At 40.2% G+C, this 21,062-nt stretch overlaps 1 protein-coding gene across 1 annotated transcript; it reads left to right on the top strand.

Moving 5' to 3' along the window:
* The first annotated feature begins 2,012 nt into the window (after positions 1-2,012).
* On the top strand, positions 2,013-10,159 carry LOC147522671 (uncharacterized). Its single transcript, XM_086594701.1, has 4 exons — positions 2,013-2,151; positions 7,046-7,494; positions 8,402-9,008; positions 9,189-10,159. The coding sequence occupies exons 1-4, from the start codon at positions 2,050-2,052 to the stop codon at positions 9,645-9,647; spliced, it is 1,617 nt and encodes a 538-aa protein (XP_086450827.1). The 5' UTR covers positions 2,013-2,049; the 3' UTR covers positions 9,648-10,159.
* Positions 10,160-21,062: the final 10,903 nt, after the last annotated feature.

The raw sequence follows: 21,062 nt of genomic DNA, 5'->3' as shown, positions 1-21,062 counted from the left end.
AAATCGATGCATTTTTTGCCTCACGTTATTATTTGTTTTCTCCTCTTTTTAGTCGAATTCCTTTTTGTTTTATGTAACAAATAAGATTTTATGCATATTTTGACTTCGTAATCTATGAAATAGCAAGTGAATTTAATAATTTCATTAGCCATATATAAGCTTCAATTAAGCCTATAATTATATTGTTCATATTAGTAAGTGTATATTACAAGGTGCGCTAAATTAGCTCAGTGGACTCTAATGGTGGACTGGTGGCCCCTTACTTTGCCAAAATAATGGGGGCCCAAAGCGCTTGCTTGTGTGGCTTTGCCTCAAGGCCGACACTAGTTTCTTGTCTCTATATATATACTCCTCTATCGGCAGCCTATACAGTATCTGCAAAACTACTTTCTAAACTACGTTTTTGGGCAATCATAAGATCAGTCTCATTGTTCTTCCTTTTCTTCTTTGGTGTGTGTGCAGTAAATAGAGAAGAGTAATAACCGATCGTTGTATCCCTCGGAGGTTGACGTGAGTGCAATGCATAGAGAAGAAAACGTGGCGAAACAACCTTAAAAAAGAGCTGATTGATCCGCCGGCTCGGCCTTTTTTTATATTCACTGTTTGTTCTTGTTGAAAAAATTATATTCCAATATATACATTTACGAAAAACGACTAAAAAGGGTATCGAACTTTACCAGTTTTGGCAATATTGGGACTAAACTTTTTTTTTTGTCAAATTGGAGACCAAACTTTTTAATTTTTGCAATGTGGGGATATGTATAACATGACATCTAAATTTCTCACACGGTGTTTCACAGTTTGAATTAATTTCTATGGTCATGAGGTTGTAACATGGATATACTTTGATAAGAAAGTGTATAACAATGTATATAATTTGTGAATTATGAAAACAAATGAAAAGTGAAATTTAGACTACATTAATGGCTGGTCCCCACATTCAGCAAAAATTAAAAAGTTTGGTCTCCAATTTGACAGAAAAAAAAGTTTAGTCCCCATATTGTAAAAAAACTAAAAGTTGGATACCTTTTTAATCATTTTCATACATTTAAAACACAGGTTTTTTAGCAAAGCCGTGGATCAACAAACCTGGTCAATTTGAGTTTGCTCATCAGTTATGTTTGTTATGTTTCAATTGACTATTAGCAATATAAATTACACTAGCTTTGGCGTGTTGCTCTCTTCAACGAATAGGATTGAGATGACGCCTGTATGTAGATGAAAAGATTAAGAGAAGACTTTGATATCCAATAAATTGATCTAAACAATATATAGCTTCATTTGCTAACAATTCTTTATCAACTATGAAGTTGCTGCATCTTGTACTCTTGTAATGGACTGAAATAAAATTTTGATGAACCAGTCCCAGTTCACTAGTTTATAGAGGCATGGGCCAATCAAATTAGAGTTTGCTCGATCATAGCCTTAAATGCCAATATTGTTGTGGTTTTGCTTTGATTGTTTTCACTATGGTTATCAGTTGGACATCTTATAAGTATGTTGGCATTAACAGATATCGGAAGATACCAGTTCTTGCTCGCTCTTGGGGTGAATACAATTCATGTCAGTTCTTTCTCTTCTGCTACAGAACACTTAACCAGTAAAGTAAATAAACCAGATGAAAATTTTCATTTCCATGAGAATTTCTCTTCTGAGCCCAGCCTCAAATAACAGATTTACAGACTTTTACGGCATAAGTTAAAAAAGTTATCAATATTACACGGACTGGAGAGCACGGTTTACCAGGTGTGAGGGTCATCCTAGTTCCGGCCTAGTCAACGTGAAACCATAGCCTCATGTAGACATGTAGTTTTAGTTGCATTTTTGCAAGTAGTAGGTGCGTAGAAAAATGGAATTTGTTCAGCTTAATGTTACGTATTGACATTCCGTAATTTATTTGGCTTGCATATTTTAAAGAAATTGCATTCACAAAGTCAACTAAATCATTACATTAATGAAATCTTATGTCGTAATATATACACATTTGAACTCTATAAAGTGATACCTCGTATGCCGTCCTAAGAACATACATGGTCTAATTCCAGGTGAATGGATATTCATGGTAATCAAAACCAATATGGTGTTCTCATACTACTTTTCTTTTTCTCTACGTGCTGTTTAGTTGCAACCATGGCTAATGCAGATCAAAATGTAAGTAATATGTGTACGTTCTAATCGTCCTTATTTAATGACAACTTCCAACTTTTATCAATTCTGTTTAAGATATAGTCACGAATAAAGTTTTTGGCCTCCCATAAAATTTCTTAGAATTTCACCAAGAACGCTGATCTGGCGGTGTGGAAGCAGGACCCGTTTAGAATTTAGATGGTCTTCCACATCCATCAGATTAATATATTTGTTATGTCATCGTACGTCCGTACTCTACAACTGATCAAACTTCATTTTTCATTGTTGTTTGTACTTGTCAACATATATTTTGACGGTCGAACATGTTGGGTTGTTGGAACCGTCGAGCTTTGCTCCGGTTGTCCGTATACCACACTCGACCTTTGCACCTGATGAAGAGGCGACGGCTGCGTCACCGGCCATGTAGCCCTTCCGCGCAAATAAATACAGTTCTGGTTAAGAAGAAGAAGCTGGCCATCACCTAAAAGCCACTCGCTCCATGATCTAATGAAGAGGGCCCACCACCACTGAAGCGCCGCTCAAGCTCCGTGACCATGCCCAAGCCCATTTTACTTCCCTTTGTCTATGTACACCTATATAAAGGAAATAGATTAGGGTTTTGAAGTACAACTTTGAGAGATTCATTTCTAGGGTATTGTGGGAGCTCTGTTGAGCTAGGGTTTGAGTGAGGCCTCTTCTTATTGATTCTTGATCTCTTGTAAACTCTCCAATCTTTGTTATAAAGGAAACTCGCTCTTGTGTGTGGATGTAGGTAACATTTACAACCACCTAAATCTCTGTGTCTCTTTGCATTGTTACTTCCATTATTATTGTTGCTATGAATTGTGATGATATTGTAGTGGTTTTGCTTTGTTGAGGTTGTTGTGATAACTACCAAAGTCTTGGGTGGGTGATTTCCTTGGTGTGATCTCCAAGTTGAAATCATTTGGGATAGAAAGTAGCTAGATTGAGGTGTGACTTTCTAGTGAAATCTCCCAACAAGTGGTATCAGAGCACGGTTTTGAATCATTGGAACAAGGTGTGTGAGGAAAGACTCCACCTTTAGCACAGAGAGAGCTAGGTGTTTGAAGAAATTCCTCTGAGAAGTTCTCCACCGTTGTTTTGGTTCAGTGGGAGTCATGACGACCGAAAAGGAAAGCTACAAGATAGAGAAGTTTGACTAACAAACTTCGCTATCGAAGATGCAAATTGAGGACATACTCTATCAAAAGGATTTGTATGAACCTTTGATGGGAGAGAAGCCAACCGAGTCATGAGCAAAGTGAATGGGATTTGCTAGATAGAAAGGCCTTGGCCAATAATCCGATTGAGTCTCGAAGTCGCTGGTCTTCAACATTAAAATGAGAAGACGGGCTGCCTTCATGAAGGCACTAACGTGCATGTATGAGCAACCTTCGACCGCCGAACAAAGTCTATTTGATTACCAAGCTCTTCTCCATGAGAATGTCGGAGAATGATTCCTTCAAGGACCACTTAAATGAATTCAACCAAACGAAAAGACCAATTGAGTCGGTTGAGATTACATTTAGTGATGAAGTGAGAGCGTTGGCGATAATAGGACAAATGCCCCCAAGTTGGAAGCGCTACGGTTCTTGCGGCTATTAGTGGCTCTCGGCTGGAATGAATAAGTTGAAATTTGACGATGTGGTTAGTATGATACTAGCGGAGGAAATTCGGCGGAGTTCGGATGGAGCCTCGACATCGGGTTCGGCTTTGAGTACCGAGAGCCGAAGGGATGCACATGCACAAGGGTCGGTAGACCGAAATAGAAGGGGAGAATGAACTCTCATGCCCCTAGTGATGAGCCTAGAGATGATAGTATCATTATATGTTACAATTGTGGTTTGCCTGGCCACTATAGTAACCGATGCCAAACAAACACCAAGGAATGACAACTACAAGAAGAATCAAGAAGCTAATGTAGTTGAAGTGGAAGATGATGCTTTGATATGTTCGATGGAGAACAATAAGGAGTCTTGGGTTTTAGATTCCCATCATTCCATGTGACCTCAAATCGAGAGTTCTTTGTGAACTACACCAAAGGTGACCTTGGAAAGGTCTTTCTTGGTGATGACCAATCTTGTGCCATTGTTGGCAAAGGTGATGTCCGTGTTATGTTGAAAAGATAGGACATGGTTATTAAAGGGATGTTCGACACGCCCGGATTTGAGGAAGAATTTGATTTCGGTGGGTCAATTGGCTAGTGAAGGATTTGTTACAATCTTCATGAAGGATACTTGGAAAATCTCTAAGGGTTCTTCTAATAGTCGCTAAAGGCGACAAGGATGGTATTTCTACATGACCGCATTACGGTGAGGTCGAATGCCATGGCAAATGGCAAAGAGGATCCAAATGTTTGGCACCGCAGACTTGGTCACATGAGTGAGAAAGGAATGCAAGTCCTTCACTCCACCGGGTAAACTCCCCGCTAGAGTCGACGGACTTTGACTTCTGTGGAGAATCGCATGTTTGAAAAGCGCAGAGAAGGGTGAGTTTTCGTGAGATGGGTCGAACTCAAAAGCCAGGAAGCTTGAGTTGATTCATACAGATGTCCGGGGGCCTAAATGTCTCTTCACTTGGCGGAAAGTTATATTTTGTGACTTTCATTGATGACCATACTAGAAAGGTGTGGGTCTATTTCTTGAGACACAAGTCCGAGGTATTGGAAGTGTTCAAGACGTGGAAGGCCATGGTTGAGAATGAGACATGCTTCAAGGTGAAGAAGTTTGAGATCCGATAATTATGGAGAGTATGTTGATTCAGGTTTTGAGAAGTATTGTGCTAACAAAGGGCATCAAGATGGAAAAGACTTTGGCGAGGGACACCTCGAGAAATGGGGTCGCAAAGCCGGATGATTAGAACACCGACATATAGGGCTAGGTGTATACGTACACTAGCGAGACTTGCTGAAAGCAATTCCGGCGTAAAGTGTTAGCAATGCCCGACCTTACCCGATCAACCGAGGACCATCAGTACCTTTGGATTTCAGAATTCCGGGGAAGTGTGGATGGGAAGGATGTGAACCTTTCCCATTTGAGAGTGTTTGGGTGTGAGTCCTATGTGCACACACCAGTGACCAAGCTAGGAGTAAGCTTGATGTCAAGTGTACCTTCATTGGATATGGCGATGATGATCTTGGTTATCGTTTTGGGATGACCAAAACCGGAAAATTATTCGGCAGTAGAAATGCCTTGTTCAAATGAGATGGTTTTGTACAAGGACGAGAAAAGAAGCAATGGCCCGTGGAGCCGGGTCTGAGATAGTGACAATCGAGTATGTTGAGTTGGAAGGCTCTTATATGAAGTCGGTGTGTTGTGGAAGTTCCACGATCGATGATGATAGTAGTGACTTCGGGTGAAGAGACTACACGCCACCAAGTCCATCTCCACCTCGTGCACTAAGGAGGTTATCCAGCAAACCGCATCGAAAGCATGAAGTATCCTCCCTCCACCTATTTATTTATCGATGATGGTGAACCCTCATTGCTATGATGCGGCATTGGAGGTTGGTGATGCTAGCAAGTGGGAGCTTGTTATGCATGATGAGACGGAGTCCCTCGCCTTTAGTGTCACTGGGAGTTGGCCAAAGTACCCGAGGACATGACTCTACAGAGCAAATGGGTGTATCGAGTCAAGGAGGAACATGATGGTTCCAAGAAATATTTGGCAATGATATTCTCCCCAAATACTTTTCAGGTCGAAGTTTAGTATTGTTGTAATGCGAAGGTTTAAATCTTAAGCGCTTAAATGTAAAACTGCTCACCTCCATTGTGGACCATGTTGAGGGAGATTTACACGCGACAATAACAACTGGGGGTTTCCTACCGGAAGGATAGAGAATATGGTGTGCAAGCCGAGCAAGAGCTTGCATGGTTCCCCGACAAACCCCCAGGCGGTGGTACATGGTTTGCACGCGACCCGATATCCCATGCAAGATTAGGAGTTGCTTGGAGGTTTATGGCTAACCTTGGCAAACATTATTGGGAAGCGGTGAAATGGATATTGTATTATTCATGGAGTATCACCGAGACATGTCTATGTCATGGTAGGGTGTTGTGGAGACGGTTTGAAGTGTTCAACCCGGTGGGTCTTCTTGCTTGAAGACCATGATGGATGAGCCGAAAGTGTTTCTTTAGTATATTGGTTTTGGATTGAGTTGTTACAATTGAGATGTGATGTGCATGAAGAATCTCGGGCGTTCCAAGGGAGATTGTTGGGTTGTTGGAACCGTCGAGCTTTGCTCCGGTTGTCCGTATACCACACTCGACCTTTGCACCTGATGAAGAGGGCGACCGCTGCCGTCCATGGCCATGCCTTCGCGCAACAAACAAATACCGCGGTGTCCGAAGAAGAAGAAGCCACACTTCACCTAAGCCGCGACTCGCCATGATCTAATGAAGAGGGCAAGGCCACCAAACGCCAGCCACTCAAGCTCCGCATGCGGCCCAAGCCCATTTTACTTCCCCTTTGTCTATGTACACCTATATAAAGGAAATAGATTAGGGTTTTGAAGTACAACTTTGAGAGATTCATTTCTAGGGTATTGTGGGAGCTCTGTTGAGCTAGGGTTTGAGTGAGGCCTCTTCTTATTGATTCTTGATCTCTTGTAAACTCTCCAATCTTTGTTATAAAGGAAACTCGGCTCTTGTGTGTGGATGTAGGTAACATTTACCGAACCACCTAAATCTCTGTGTCTCTTTGCATTGTTACTTCCATTATTATTGTTGCTATGAATTGTGATGATATTGTAGTGGTTTTGCTTTGTTGAGGTTGTTGTGATAACTACCAAAGTCTTGGGTGGGTGATTTCCTTGGTGTGATCTCCAAGTTGAAATCATTTGGGATAGAAAGTAGCTAGATTGAGGTGTGACTTTCTAGTGAAATCTCCCAACAGAACAGTGGTTAAATCATGGTGGCGATATATATAACAGGAGATATGCAGCTGAAGAAGTGAAGATAAGTCCTAAAACAGTTTCAAAACTGAAACTCAAGTGGAAATTTTTCGCAGGGAAAGATATAACAGCAACACCAGCAATTTTTGACGGAATACTTTATTTTCCTAGTTGGAATGGTCATATTTACGCAGTTAAAGCAGAAGATGGATCTCTTGTGTGGGATAAGAATTTGGCTGAACTAACAGGTTTAGAAGCAACAGGTTTTGTGGTTGGAGTTAACTATACAGTATCAAGAGCCACTCCTACTATTGCAGGGGACCTTCTTATAGTTGGTATTTACGGTCCTGCAATGGTTATTGCTGTCAAACGATCATCGGGGAAACTAGTGTGGTCAACCCGAATTGATAGCCATAGTTCCTCTGTTGTTACAATATCTGGAACTGTTTTAAGTGGGTAAGCGTGGTCAACTTATTTCTTTATTTTCCCAGAATTATTCCTTGCATATATTTTTTTTCTGTGGTCGGTCGTGTATTTAGGATCCATGTATATATTTTCATTTGTTTTTTTGCACACAAGGATATATTATTAATCTAATATGATGAATGTTACATCGAGGAGGTTCCTAGTCAAATCTATAGTATGTCCTGAAAGGGCATTCTACACATGTGATAAAGGAAGGCCTGGTTAAGCTCCATAGTGTTTCTCTATGACTCAAATTAGATCCCTTCTTTGCTGCAGCATCCGCACCAAAATTTGCTTCTCTTAGTGTGTGTTATCCTCCAGTGTTCAAGCTATTGAGTTGCTCTGACCCACCTAGGCTTTAATGACCATGGAAGGTGTTCGCCCTTGATTGCTAGTACAACTGTCATTGAATCACTCTCAATCCACAATTTCTTCCAGTTCATATGAACTGCTTTCTCCACTGCCAAAATCACTGCTGTACATTCCTCGACAAAGTTTGTGACGATCCCCAAACCTTGAGCAAGAACCCCAAGAAGTGCTGCATATATTTTCATTGATGTTTCTCTTTTTAAGAATCTAGCTACTTAACAAACACACGAAATACAACTTTATAATAATTTGGTATACTCGGCACATTATTTATATTGCTGAGACCAATCTCATTGCAACTCAATATCAAGTAGTTTGCACTGCATTCTTTGCTAATTAGTTGGCTCTGTTTGTCCTTAATCCCGAAAGAATTGTGCCATTTGCTATGAGGCATTCGTTTAATACACTGGCAGGGATTAGCAGATAGGTGCTGTTTCTTCGAACCAAAAATAAAAACTCTGCCATGATGTACCTGATTTTTTTATTCAATCAGAAAATTGACACAAAACTGTTGGAAAATTCATTGCAGAGGGTTTTACGTGGGAACATCATCCTTAGAAGAACTTGTAGGCAGTGTTGAACAATGTTGCACTTTTCGTGGTAGCATGGTCAAGCTAAATGTCCGCACTGGTGCTATCTTATGGCAAACTTTCGTTCTTCCAGACAACTTCAACAAATTTGGAGAATATGCAGGAGCTGCTATATGGGGAAGTAGTCCTTCAATTGACATAAAAAGAAATATGATCTACATAGGCACGGGAAATCTGTATTCGGCCCCAGAGCGTGTACGTAAATGCCAAGAAAATGAGAACAATCAAACTGTCCCTGCGCATCCAGATCAATGTGTCGAACCTGAAAACCATGAAAATTCAATCCTGGCTTTGGATATGGACAACGGCAGCATCAAATGGTATAAACAACTTGGAGGGTACGACGTATGGTTTTTCGTATGTAACAATCTGTCAGCGAACCCTGGTTGCCCTCCTGGTCCGAACCCAGATGCTGACTTTGGTGAAGCACCAATGCTGCTCACTATAGTTGTTAATGGAACAAAGAGAGATACTGTAGCTGCAGTACAGAAAAGTGGAGTCGCATGGGCCTTGGACCGCGATAACGGCAACATCATTTGGTCTTCTGTAAGTTGATTAACAGTTATATTGTTTGAGCCAATATCACTAGACTCTAAATCTAGCTCATCCAGACATTCAAATGCTAACTTAGATTACACCGATTATGGCTTCAAAATATATATGTATATGTTTCAAATTTTCAATGTCTGTGGTGAGGATTATAAGTGAAGTTACATTGTAATGTAGGTGGCTGGGCCAGGTGGTTTTGGTGGCGGTGGGATCTGGGGAGCAGCAACAGATGAAAGGAGGGTGTACACAAACATAGCCAACAATTTACAAATCAACTTCACTCTTGTACCTTCCAAACAAACTACTACAGCCGGTGCATGGGTGACGTTGGATGCTTACACTGGCAAAGTCCTGTGGTCCATCGCCAATCCAAAGAATGCAACTTCCAGTGGTCCTGTCACGGTGGCCAACAATGTTTTATTTGCGGGATCAGACGACCCAAAAGGAGCTATATACGCAATGGACGTCAGAACAGGGGAGATACTGTGGACCTATGATACAGGGGCAACTGTGCATGGGGGCATGTCTGTGAGTGATGGGTGCATCTATGTTGGAAACGGATATACAGTTAACATTGGAGCATTTGCACCCGGCAATACTCCTGGGACCTCACTATTTGCTTTCTGCATTTCATGAATCGTACGAGTTATTGACTTAATCCTGCCATATCTATTTCATGGATGTGTATCGTAATAACAAAAACTACAGAAGCATATCACAGTCCACAAGGCTTCCTAGAGTGCCGGTTTTATTACCTTCTGTACTTCTGTTAGTTGAGTGGGTCAGGCTTCTGTGAGCTACTTGTTCAGCCTACTGTTTTTCTTCACCAATTCAAGGATTTCCTCTCGTCCCTAATAATCAGTAAAAAGATATATCTTTGTGACTTTCTCAATAAATTTAGCTTGAATATCATTAGGCGATGGGATCCCCTAGCAATGCAGAATCCTACAAGAACTGAAGGTTCGACATATGAAGTCACAAAAGAGAGTTTCGACAATGTTTTAATGCAGGTCAATGCACACATTAATGTTTCTTGCATTATTATCTCGTTGGTTCCAAAGACTCATATTGGGCTCGTTGGAATAATGCTTATAGCATTAAAATTGATTTTACAAAGAAATATAAACACATCTGCGCTCTATATCTCATATTCCAATTACCAAACAAAAAAAAAAGCATCTCATATTCCTTTCTTGAAAAATACATAGGTTCAGAATTTCAATTTGAACGGACAGAAATTTAAACCATTACGGTGTAATACATATATCACTCAGAAAGGATCTTCAGTCTAGATTTTAGACTTATGTTTTCACATCCATCAGAATGGTGAAAAAACGGAAGGGGAAGGGGGCTATAGTCTAATGCACGAGGGTGCCCTCACTGTGCTGTCTGGGGAAGGCTAGATGTAAGCGGTCTACAGATGCAGACGCTATTTCCGCAATTCCAACCAACGAGTGTCATATTTTTAAATTCAGTAATCATGATCATCAGTATTCTCCCCAGTTGACCCAAGGTGCAAATGGATATTTCTTACTATCAAAATCTTTTACCATGCTCTATACACTATAACTGATTTAACTTCGTCTTTTATGGTTGTTTGTCCACATGGGACGGAAAACTAGTGGATAAATCATGGTGGTGATTTGTATAATAGGAGGTATGCAGGGAATTCTTTGCAGGGAAAGACATAACAGCAACACCAGCAATTTTTAATGAAGTCATTTATTTCTCAAGCAGATTAATCTGTTGTGTTGTGTGGGACAAAAATTTGGCCGAACTAACTGGATTAAAAGCAACATGTATAGTGGCTGAAGTCAACTGTACATTATCAAGAGCCACTCCTACAATTGCAGGAAACCTACTTATAATTGCTATTTACAGTCCTGCAATTGTTATTGGCCGTGATGCACTGGGATCTGGCGTGGCAAACCGGCTTGATAGGCATAAAGCCGGTGTTTGGCGTATAATTTTTCTCTGTTCGTATATGTATACAAGACTACAAGATGGCATATGATATGATAAAATAAAATGAATAAAGCCCCTAATCCACACCTCAATCGCACCTCGTATATGTATATTATAAAATGTCCGAGGAGTCATCAACATGTTGAACGATCGATGAGTCTCTATCACCTTCTGGATGAGACCTTGCCCCTTCAAAGTATTTTGTTTATTGATAGATCAATTTACAGGTGATGGATTGAGGGCAAAACTCGAAATATGATTCCCCGCACGCACATGATCATTGCATATCTTTTAACTCCTTTCTTTCAGGAACAAACCAAAAAAAAAGACTTTTAATTATTTTGACTTTCACCTTGTAAGGAAAGTGAAAATAGAAAAAATTAAAGTCTACTCATCAATCATCATACACAATTAAATGGACGTCAATTCCCTCTCAAGAGTCAAGATTATAGTTCTATAGTTCAGCACCAATGGCTATTCATGCTGGAAGTCTAGGAAAATACTATCTTCTCTTTATATTCTCTACATGGTGTTGTTTACTTCCTTCCAATGCCACAAAAATTTCAATGTAAGTCAGTAATTAAGTGATATTCTTCCTAATTACTTCCTATTCATCCAACCTTGAGCACATTTATTATGATGAACAAGCAATATAGTATACAAGTTAATGTTAACATGTTTCAATGCCCAGTGGTTAAACCATGGCGGCCACTTGTATAATAGGAGATACGCCGAAGCAGAAGTAAAGAGAAGTCCACATACTGTTTCAAAGCTGAAGTGAAAATTCTTTGCAGGAAAAGACATTAGTGCAGCCCCGCAACATTGACTATGGACATGTCTATGTCTATAGTTCATTCCTAGCTGGAATGAACTTATGGACATGTCTATGTTGGTGGACTTATGGACATATTTATCTTGGGAGATTTCACTAGAAAGTCACACCTTAATCTACTTACTTTCTATCCCAAATGATTTCAACTTATAGCTCACACCAAGAAAATCACTCACCCAAAACTTTGGTAGTTATCACAACAAACTCAACAAAGCAAAACCACTAGTTTATCATCACAATTCATATCAACAATAAATATAGAAGTAAATAATGCAAAGAGACACAAAGATTTAATGTGGTTCGGTAAATGTTACCTACATCCACACAAGAGCCGAGTTTCCTTTATAGTAAAGATAGGAGAGTTTACAAGAGGTAACAAGAATCAAGAACAAGAGGTCTCACTCAAACCCTAACTCAATAGAGCTTCTACAATACCCAAGAAATGAATCTCTCAAAGTTGTCTCAAAACCCTATTCTATTTCCTTTATATAGGTACACATAGAAAAAGGTGAGAAAATGGGTTTTGGGCCGAAATTTCGAAATCTGTCAAAATTCCAAAAGGCATGAAGGGTGCGCCCTGACCAAGGCATGGGTGAGCGCGGGTCACGCCCGACTTCCAGTGTTTTCAGCGCATGGCGCGCCTGGTCCAAAGCATGGTTGAGCGCGGGTCGCACCCTCTTCTCTAAACTGAAAACTGATAGTAACAAGGTCGGACGCCGGAGCAAAGCTCGACGGTTCCACAGACCCAACAATCTCCCACTTTGAACCTTTGAGATTCTACATGCACATCACATCTCAATTGTAATAATTCAATCCAAATCCAATTTACTAATGAAACACTCGGCTCATCCAAGATGGACTTCAAGCAAGAAGACCCGACGAAGTTGAACACTTCAACTTCATCTTCACAACACCCCTACCATGACATAGACATGTCTCTGTGGAGATGAATAGCACAATATCCATTTCACCGCTTCCCAATGATGTTTGCCAAGGTTAGCCATAAACCTCCAAGCAACTCCCACTGCATGGGATATATCCGGGTGCGTGCAAACCATGTACCACCGCCTAGGGGTTTGTTGGAAACCATGCAAGCTGCTCTTTCTCAGCTTGCGCACCATGTTCTCTCTATCCTTCCATAAGAAACCCAACAGTTGTCTCGTGTAAATCTCCTCAACATGGTCACAATGGAGATGAGCAGTTTTCACATCTAACTGCTTAAGATTTAAACCTTCCGCTACAACAATACTAAACACTGACTGAAAAGTATTTGGAGAGAATATCATTACCAAATATTTCTTGGAACCATCCCCTTGACTCGATACACCCATTTGCTCTGTAGAGTCATGTCTTTGGGTACTTTGGCCAACTCCCAAGTGACACTAAAGATGAGGGACTTCATCTCATCATGCATAACAAGCTCCCACTTGCTAGCATTACCAACCTCCAATACCGCATCATAGCAATGAGGTTCACCATCATCAATAAATAAATAGGTGGAGGGAGGATACTTCATGCTCTTCGACAGGTTGCACGGATAACCTCTTTAGTGCACGAGGTAAAGATGGACTTGGTGGCGTAGTCTCTTCACCCGAGTCACTACTATCATTATCTGACTGTGGAACTTCCATAACACCACGACTTATATAAGAGCCTTCCAACTCAACTTACTCAGTGTCACTGTCTGTAACCGGCTCCACGGGCTGTGCTTCTTTTCTGTCCTTGTACAAAACCATCTCACTAAACAAGGCATCTCTGCTTCAAATAATTTTCCAATTTTGGTCATCCCAAAAACGATAACCAAGATCATCATCGCCATATCCAATGAAGGTACACTTGATATCAAGCTTACTCCTAGCTTGGTCACTAGTGTGCACATAGAATTCACACTCAAACACTCTCAAATGGGAAAAGTTCACATCATTCCCACTCCACACTTCCTCTGGAATCCTGAAATCCTGAAATCTAAAGGTACTGACGGTCCTCGGTTGATCAGGTAAGCTGATGTGCTAACACTCTCTGCCCAGAATTGCTTAGGCAAACCTGCTAGTGTACGCATACACCTAGCCCTATCTGTCAGTGTTCTAATCATCCGCTTTGCGACTCCATTCTCCTGAAGTGTCCCTCGCAAAGTCTTTTCCATCTTGATGCCACTGTTAGCACAATACTTCTCAAAACCTGAATCAACATACTCTCCACTATTATCGGATCTTAGCTTCTTCGCCTTAAAGCATGTCTCATTCTCAACCATGGTCTTCCACATCTTGAACACTTCCAATACCTCGGACTTGTGTCTCAAGAAATAGACCCACACCTTCCTAGTATGGTCATCAATAAAAGTCACAAAATATAACTTTCCGCCAAGTGAAGAGACATTAGCTGGCCCCTAGACATCTGTATGAATCAACTCAAGCTTCCTAGCTTTCAGAGTTTGACCCATCTCCTAAAAACTCACCCTTCTCTGCTTTTCAAACAAACAATTCTCGCAGAAGTCAAAGTCCGTCGACTCTAACGGGAGTTTACCAGTAGAGTGAAGGACTTGCATTCCTTTCTCACTCATGTGACCAAGTCTGCAGTGCCAAACATTCGGATTCTCTTTGCCATTTGCCACAACATTCGACCCACACCTGTGTGCGGTAATGTAGATAGTACAATCCTTGTCGCCTTTAGCGACTATTAGAGAACCCTTAGAGACTTTCCAAGTATCTCTCGTGAAGATTGTAACAAATCCTTCACTAGCCAATTGACCCACCGAAATCAAATTCTTCCTCAAATCCGAAATATGTAGAACATCCCTTAATAACCATGTCCTATCTTTCAACATGACACGGACATCACCTTTGCCAACAATAGCATAATATTGGTCATCACCAAGAAAGACCTTTCCAAGGTCACCTTTAGTGTAGTTCACAAAGAACTCTCAATTTTAGGTCACATGGAATATATGATGCGCTAGAATCTAAAATCCAAAACTCCTTATTGTTCTCCATCGAACATATCAAAGCATCATCTTCCACTTCAACTACATTAGCTTTTTTATTCTTCTTGTAGTTGTCATTCCTTGGTGCTTGGCATCGGTTACTATAGTGGCCAGGCAAACCACAATTGTAACATACAATGATACTATCATCTCTAGGCTCATCACTAGGGGCATGACAGTTCATTCTCCCTCTTCTATTTCTCCGTCTACCACGACCCTTGTGCACATGCATCCGCCCGCCTCTCGGTACTCAAAGCCGAACCCGATGTCGAGGCCCCATCCGAATTCCTTCGAATTTCCTCCGCTAGTATCATACTAACAACATCGTCGAATTTCAACTTATTCATTCCTGCCGAGCCACTAATAGCCGCAACCGTAGCCTTCCAACTTGGAGGCATTTGTCCTATTAACGCCAATGCTCTCACTTCATTACTAAATGTAATCTCAACCGACTCCAATTGGTCTTTTGTTTGGTTGAATTCATTTAAGTGGTCCTTGAAGGAATCATTCTCCGACATTATCATGGAAAAGAGCTTGGTAATCAAATAGACCTTGTTCGCGGCCAAAGGTTGCTCATACATGCACGTGAGTGCCTTCATGAGAGATGCCGCCGCCTTCTCATTTTTAATATTGAAGGCCACCGACTTTGAGAGACTCAATCGAATTGTCGTCAATGCTTTTCTATCTAGCAAATCCCATTCACTTTGCTCGTTACTCGCTGGCTTCTCTCCCATCAAAGGTTCATACAAATCCTTTTGATAGAGTATGTCTTCAATTTGCATCCTCCAATAGCCGAAGTTTGTACCATCAAACTTCTCTATTTTGTAGCTTCCTTTGTCGGTCGTCATGACTCCCACTAAACCAAAACAACGGTGGAGACTCTCTCGGAGGAATTTCTTCAAACACCTAGCCTTCTCTGCTAAAGGTAGAGTCTTTCCTCACATACCTTGTTCCAATGATTCAAACCATGCTCCGATACCACTTGTTGAGAGATTTCACTAGAAAGTCACACATCAATCTAGTTATTTTCTATCCCAAATGATTTCAACTTGGAGCTCACACTAAGGAAATCACCCACCCAAGACTTTGGTAGTTATTAGAACAAACTCAACAAAGCAAAACCACTAGTTTATCATCACAATTCATAGCAACAATAAATATGGAAGTAAATAGTGCAAAGAGACACAAAGATTTAAGGTGGTTCGGTAAATGTTACCTACTTCCACACAAGAGCCGAGTTTCTTTTATAATAAAGATTGGAGAGTTTACTTATAGTAAAGATTGGAGAGTTTACAAGAGGTAACAAGAATCAAGAACAAGAGGCCTCACTCAAACCCTAGCCCAATAGAACTCCCACAATACCCAAGAAATGAATCTCTCAAAGTTGTCTCAAAACCCTATTATATTTCTTTTATATAGGTACACATAGAAAAATATGAGAAAGTGGGCTTTGGGCCGAAATTTTGAAATCTGTCAAAATTCCAGAAGGCATGGCGAGTCGCCACGACCAAGGCATGGGCGACTGGTCGGCGCCGACTTCGATGTTTTCAGGCGTGGCGCCTTTGTCCAAAGCATGGTTGGCCTTGAGTCGCCGCCTTGTCCAAACTGAAAACTGAGAGTAACAAGTTCGGATACCGAAGCAAAACTCGACGGTTCTACAAACCCAACAGTCTATGCAGTAAAAGACGATGGATCTCTTGTGTGGGAGAAGAGTTTGGATGAACTCACTGGAGTAATATCACCGGGATTCACATTCGATGTAAATGTGACTTTAGCAAGAGCCACACCAACGATAGCTGATGACCTTCTGTAATAGGTATTTATGGTCCACACAAGCTCCCTGTGTCACAAACCACTCTTCTTTTCCTTTAGTGACTATTTGCATTTATTCTATCTATTGCAGTACTTTTTATTTGGGGACGTCGTCTCCGGAAGAAAATTTGAGTGTTGACTGCACATTTCGTGGTAGCATGGCCAAAGTAGACGTTCAGACCGGTGCAATTTTGTGGCAAACCTTAACTCTACCGGACAACTTTGGGAAAACAAGGGAATATGCAGGAGCTGCTATATGGGGCAGCAGTCCTGCCATTGACATTAGGAGAAACCTTGTCTATGTAGCCACTGGCAATCTCTACTCTGCCCCAACCAATGTAATTCAATGCCAAGAGCTGGAGAATAATCAGAATGTTCCTACACATCCTGATGAATGCATTGAACCACGAAACCACGAGAACTCAGTCCTGGCATTTGACATTAGTCATGGAAACATCAAAATGGGATAGGCAACTTGGAGGCTATGATATATCGTTTTCGGTTGTGGAAGTATATCCACTCCTGATTGCCCTCTTAGTCCAAGCCCAGATGCCGACTTGGGGAGGCACCCATGATGCTTAACATACTTGTTAATGGAACCATTCTTGACATAGTGGCTATAGTGCAGAAAAGCGGATATGCATGGGCTCTTAAGTCTTAACCGTGATAATGGCGATATCATCTGGTCTACTGTAAGTGTAATATATGAGATGTAATGAACATGTTTCATATGACTGATACTTGTTAGAATAGTTGTATGAACACAAAGAACTAAAGTAGAAACGAAAGAACGATGAAACAATGATAGCAATAAAGAGACAAGGCGCGAATCGAGAATAAACAAAGCGGATTAGCCGCCCCCATGGAAAGATTTAAGCCCCTTCCAATGGTGCGTAAAGGCAACGATGAAGGGTTTCCTCACAGGATTCAATGGTTAACAAAGAGCCTGACTTTGCACTAGAAACGGACTACCCTCTAGAACAGCAATATAACTCTCTCGGCGGCCGACGGGAAGAAGAGAAGAAGAAAAGGACTGGTTTAGTTTTACGTTTCTGCGAGTTGAGTTCGATCAAGTCTGTTTTTTCTATGGACTCACGGTCCTATTTATAGAGGTTAGGAGAAAGAGAGACCAACTCCTAATAGAACACTGAAACTTCTTTGCTCAGAAAAAGGCAAAACAAGTTTAGGCTATTGAATTCCAACCACTACCAACAACGTAAGCCCAAGCCCGGGCTGACCCTACCCGATGTGGTGGATAACCAATGTGGGACTATCTACTATGCACTAAAGTGGCGAGAACACCATTTGTTCATCTCCTCCACTTTGCACACACACACTAGTATTTAGAAATCGCAAGAGATTCCAACAATCCCCACTATTTCAAAATACTAATAGTCCCCACTATTTTGGAATAGGATATTACAAAAGAAATGGGTTAACGAAATGCCGGAGAATCGAAAAAACAATGCATAAGATCTTAATCGTGCTTTTACGGGCTTGAACCACCATAGGGTAACATATCTTATAATGCGTGAAAGTGGTGGATTAAAAATCTTTGAACCAACATTCCTTTGTAGTAAAATAGAGGACATGCACCCACATTTGCTCTTTCATTATATGCGCGTTTCGGTTGTTGCGCTTTTTGGCCCTTTTTGTTTGCTGTGTTATGTGAATGCTCTAGAGTACTTGCACGAATACTCATAAGAACCGACCAGTTCTACATTCACGTAGGTGGATATCCATCGAGTGTACATAGCAGTTAAAATACACTATCTCATAAAAATAATGGACTATGGATTCCATTAAGAGTAAAATAACTCATCCTTTTCTCATTGCTATTCAAGTTATACAAAGTATACAATAATGCTATCTAGTCATAGGGTGGGGCGTCTCAAAAGAAAGACAATAGCATACCGTGAGCGGCGAGGTGACTTGTTTTTCCCTTTGAACCTGCTTCCATGGGATCTCCAATCACATGGAAGTGGGGTTCACGTCGGTCGCCCTCTATCTAAGGCAAAAAGTCCCATCCCCTCGACGTATAACCACTTGCCTCCAAAGAAGTGGTGCGGTTAGACATGTGGCCAAACCGAGTCCAACCTAACATAATCTCTAGCAGTTGCTTGATTAAGTTATATCTCAACTTACATGTATTCTTTTCCCATTGCACATAAGTTAACATGTCTTAGCTATTGCAATGGAGGCAGTTCAAAGCATATACACATCGGAGGTCTGTTTAGAGCCAATGAGAAGATTTGCCAAGAGGTTGCTAACCCACTCAAAGATCATCACATGCCTTTTCTAAAGGCGATTAGCTTGGATGATATCCAAGACACTCAATTTCCACCAAAGGTAAACACATAAACATTCTTTGGATCCAAAGTTTATAACATATTACCCTTCTAACAATGATGGAAATCTACTAAATATCGATCCATAATCAATGGCTCTGCTATAGTACTTGGATAATCGACAATATACATCAAAGTTCCTTATAAGGACACAATGGGTTATCACTCGGTATGCCATTAATGTAGGCAATGTCATGTCTCACATACATTATCCATCAAGTACAATTGGCTACCAATGATATTGACTTATTTAGTATGAAAAACCTGATGAGATTATTTTTCATAAGATGGATATTTGCCACAAAAAGGTGTTAACACATGCTTACTATCATAATATCCATACTTTTCAATGAAAAATATTTCTACTAAGTGCTTATAACAATATAATGAGACCAACATGAGTTTTAATTCCTATATTCACCCAGTCATTCAATTAGTGAGTGCGAAATTCCCCTATACCATCCGACCGGGTCCGGTTTAAGGTGCGTTGGCCTTGACCATATTCAAACGTCAACATCTTGACAACCTGAATATAGCGATTCTGAAAATGAGTTTAACAACATAATAAACTATCATTTTCATGACGGTTTTATGATGTATTTCAAATAGAATTTCTCCTCGTCTCATACACATTCTCAATGCTAGCACTCATGATATTAAATCATCTAAACAAAGAGAGATTAACACATATGTCTTGCTTTGCTCTAAAAGAAAGTACACATTTTTATTAACAACGGTGCTTTGACATCCATATGACACTAATATGTTGTTGAATTGCTCATGCCATTTATAGGCGAATCAACTCATACAAAAGATTTAACTAAATTGTATACCTTCACCATCATCATCACGGTACTACTTGGTATTTGTAGTTCCGCCCAACTACTCAACTAGAGTCTTTAGAATTTACGTAGAAGAAATTCTAGTTATATGAGCAAGGTTTCAAAATAATTATAAATCTTGTCTCTGATTGAAACCCCTTGGCTATTATTATTAGCATTGTATTTTGCAATACAACTATCACGTTTTTAGTTTTCTTTTGAAGATCCAATTCAACCTATAGATCCCTCGATAAATCAAGAGTCCGGTTTAGAGGAGTTGTATCCTTCAAAAAGGGACACTTCTCATAGACATACAACTTCCTTATAGGTTAATGAATCTTCCTCAAGAAACATATAAACATCATCACCGTGAATGGTGGAAATACTCATTGATAGTCTTCCAAATTTCTTGTGCAAAAATAATGGGATTATCTTATGTAGTTCATTATGAACATTCAACCACTCTATGCGATTTCTCCGAAAGCACAACCTCAAATAAAATTAGCATATAAGACATTCAATAATAGTGTGGTATCTACAAAATTGTTATCACTCATGACAAGCTGAAAACAAACATCACTATTATGAGTTTCTACCAATGAATATCTACTAGATAATTCTAGGTCTCAAAAAGACTTCTTTTAGATTCATTCCAATAGCCTTGGCAAGACACCCCCCACATTTTGAAACATTTTGGATAGGCCCAAGACCTTTCGCATACTTTGTAGTTCAATTCTTTCAATTATCTTGTGAGATGAACTATGGTAAAAAGCGATTGTTATGCATATGGGTCACCACCCCCCCATGTTCAATAGTTACTCAACCTAATCAAACTTACATGCAAAACACATTATACCGCTACAAACACTAAAAGAAACAACAACAATAAAATGCACTCTTATGACAAGAATATATTTTACTCAAGTCTATGATTACCCGATCATATAAATATAGTCATATGATGTTCATGTTATCTATATGAAAGGAAATCCACAAAAGATTCTAAATGAATCTTAAAGAATAGAAGAATCGGATGAAAAGGGTTTTACCCGAGATAATATCATTATCATCCTTCTTTTTTCATCATTCAACATTCCAACTATCATAGGGAGACAATCCACGCGCTTGTACATCACCTTAGCTATTTATCCATAGTCATAGGAGGATAATGCCTAATAAGACAATCCACAAGCGTTACATCTCTTTTGTCAAAATAGTCAACGGAGGATATTGTCTCTTTCGAAGACAATCCATAACCTTACATCTCCTTGACTAAATTAGGGTTTAGGAGGA

The sequence above is a fragment of the Coptis chinensis genome, chromosome 1, assembly GCF_015680905.1.
Source record: "Coptis chinensis isolate HL-2020 chromosome 1, ASM1568090v1, whole genome shotgun sequence".
Lineage (NCBI taxonomy): Eukaryota > Viridiplantae > Streptophyta > Magnoliopsida > Ranunculales > Ranunculaceae > Coptis > Coptis chinensis.
The sequence above is the reverse complement of the archived record's forward strand: the minus strand, read 5'-3'. Positions and strand labels throughout refer to the sequence as shown.

Excerpts from the sequence above, each read along its gene's own strand:
- LOC147522671 (XM_086594701.1), top strand. The coding sequence starts at position 2,050 with ATGGATATTCATGGTAATCAAAACCAATATGGTGTTCTCATACTACTT. Across the intron at positions 2,152-7,045 it reads TGGCTAATGCAGATCAAAAT|TGGTTAAATCATGGTGGCGA; the intron begins GTAAGTAATATG and ends CCAACAGAACAG. Across the intron at positions 7,495-8,401 it reads TCTGGAACTGTTTTAAGTGG|AGGGTTTTACGTGGGAACAT; the intron begins GTAAGCGTGGTC and ends AATTCATTGCAG.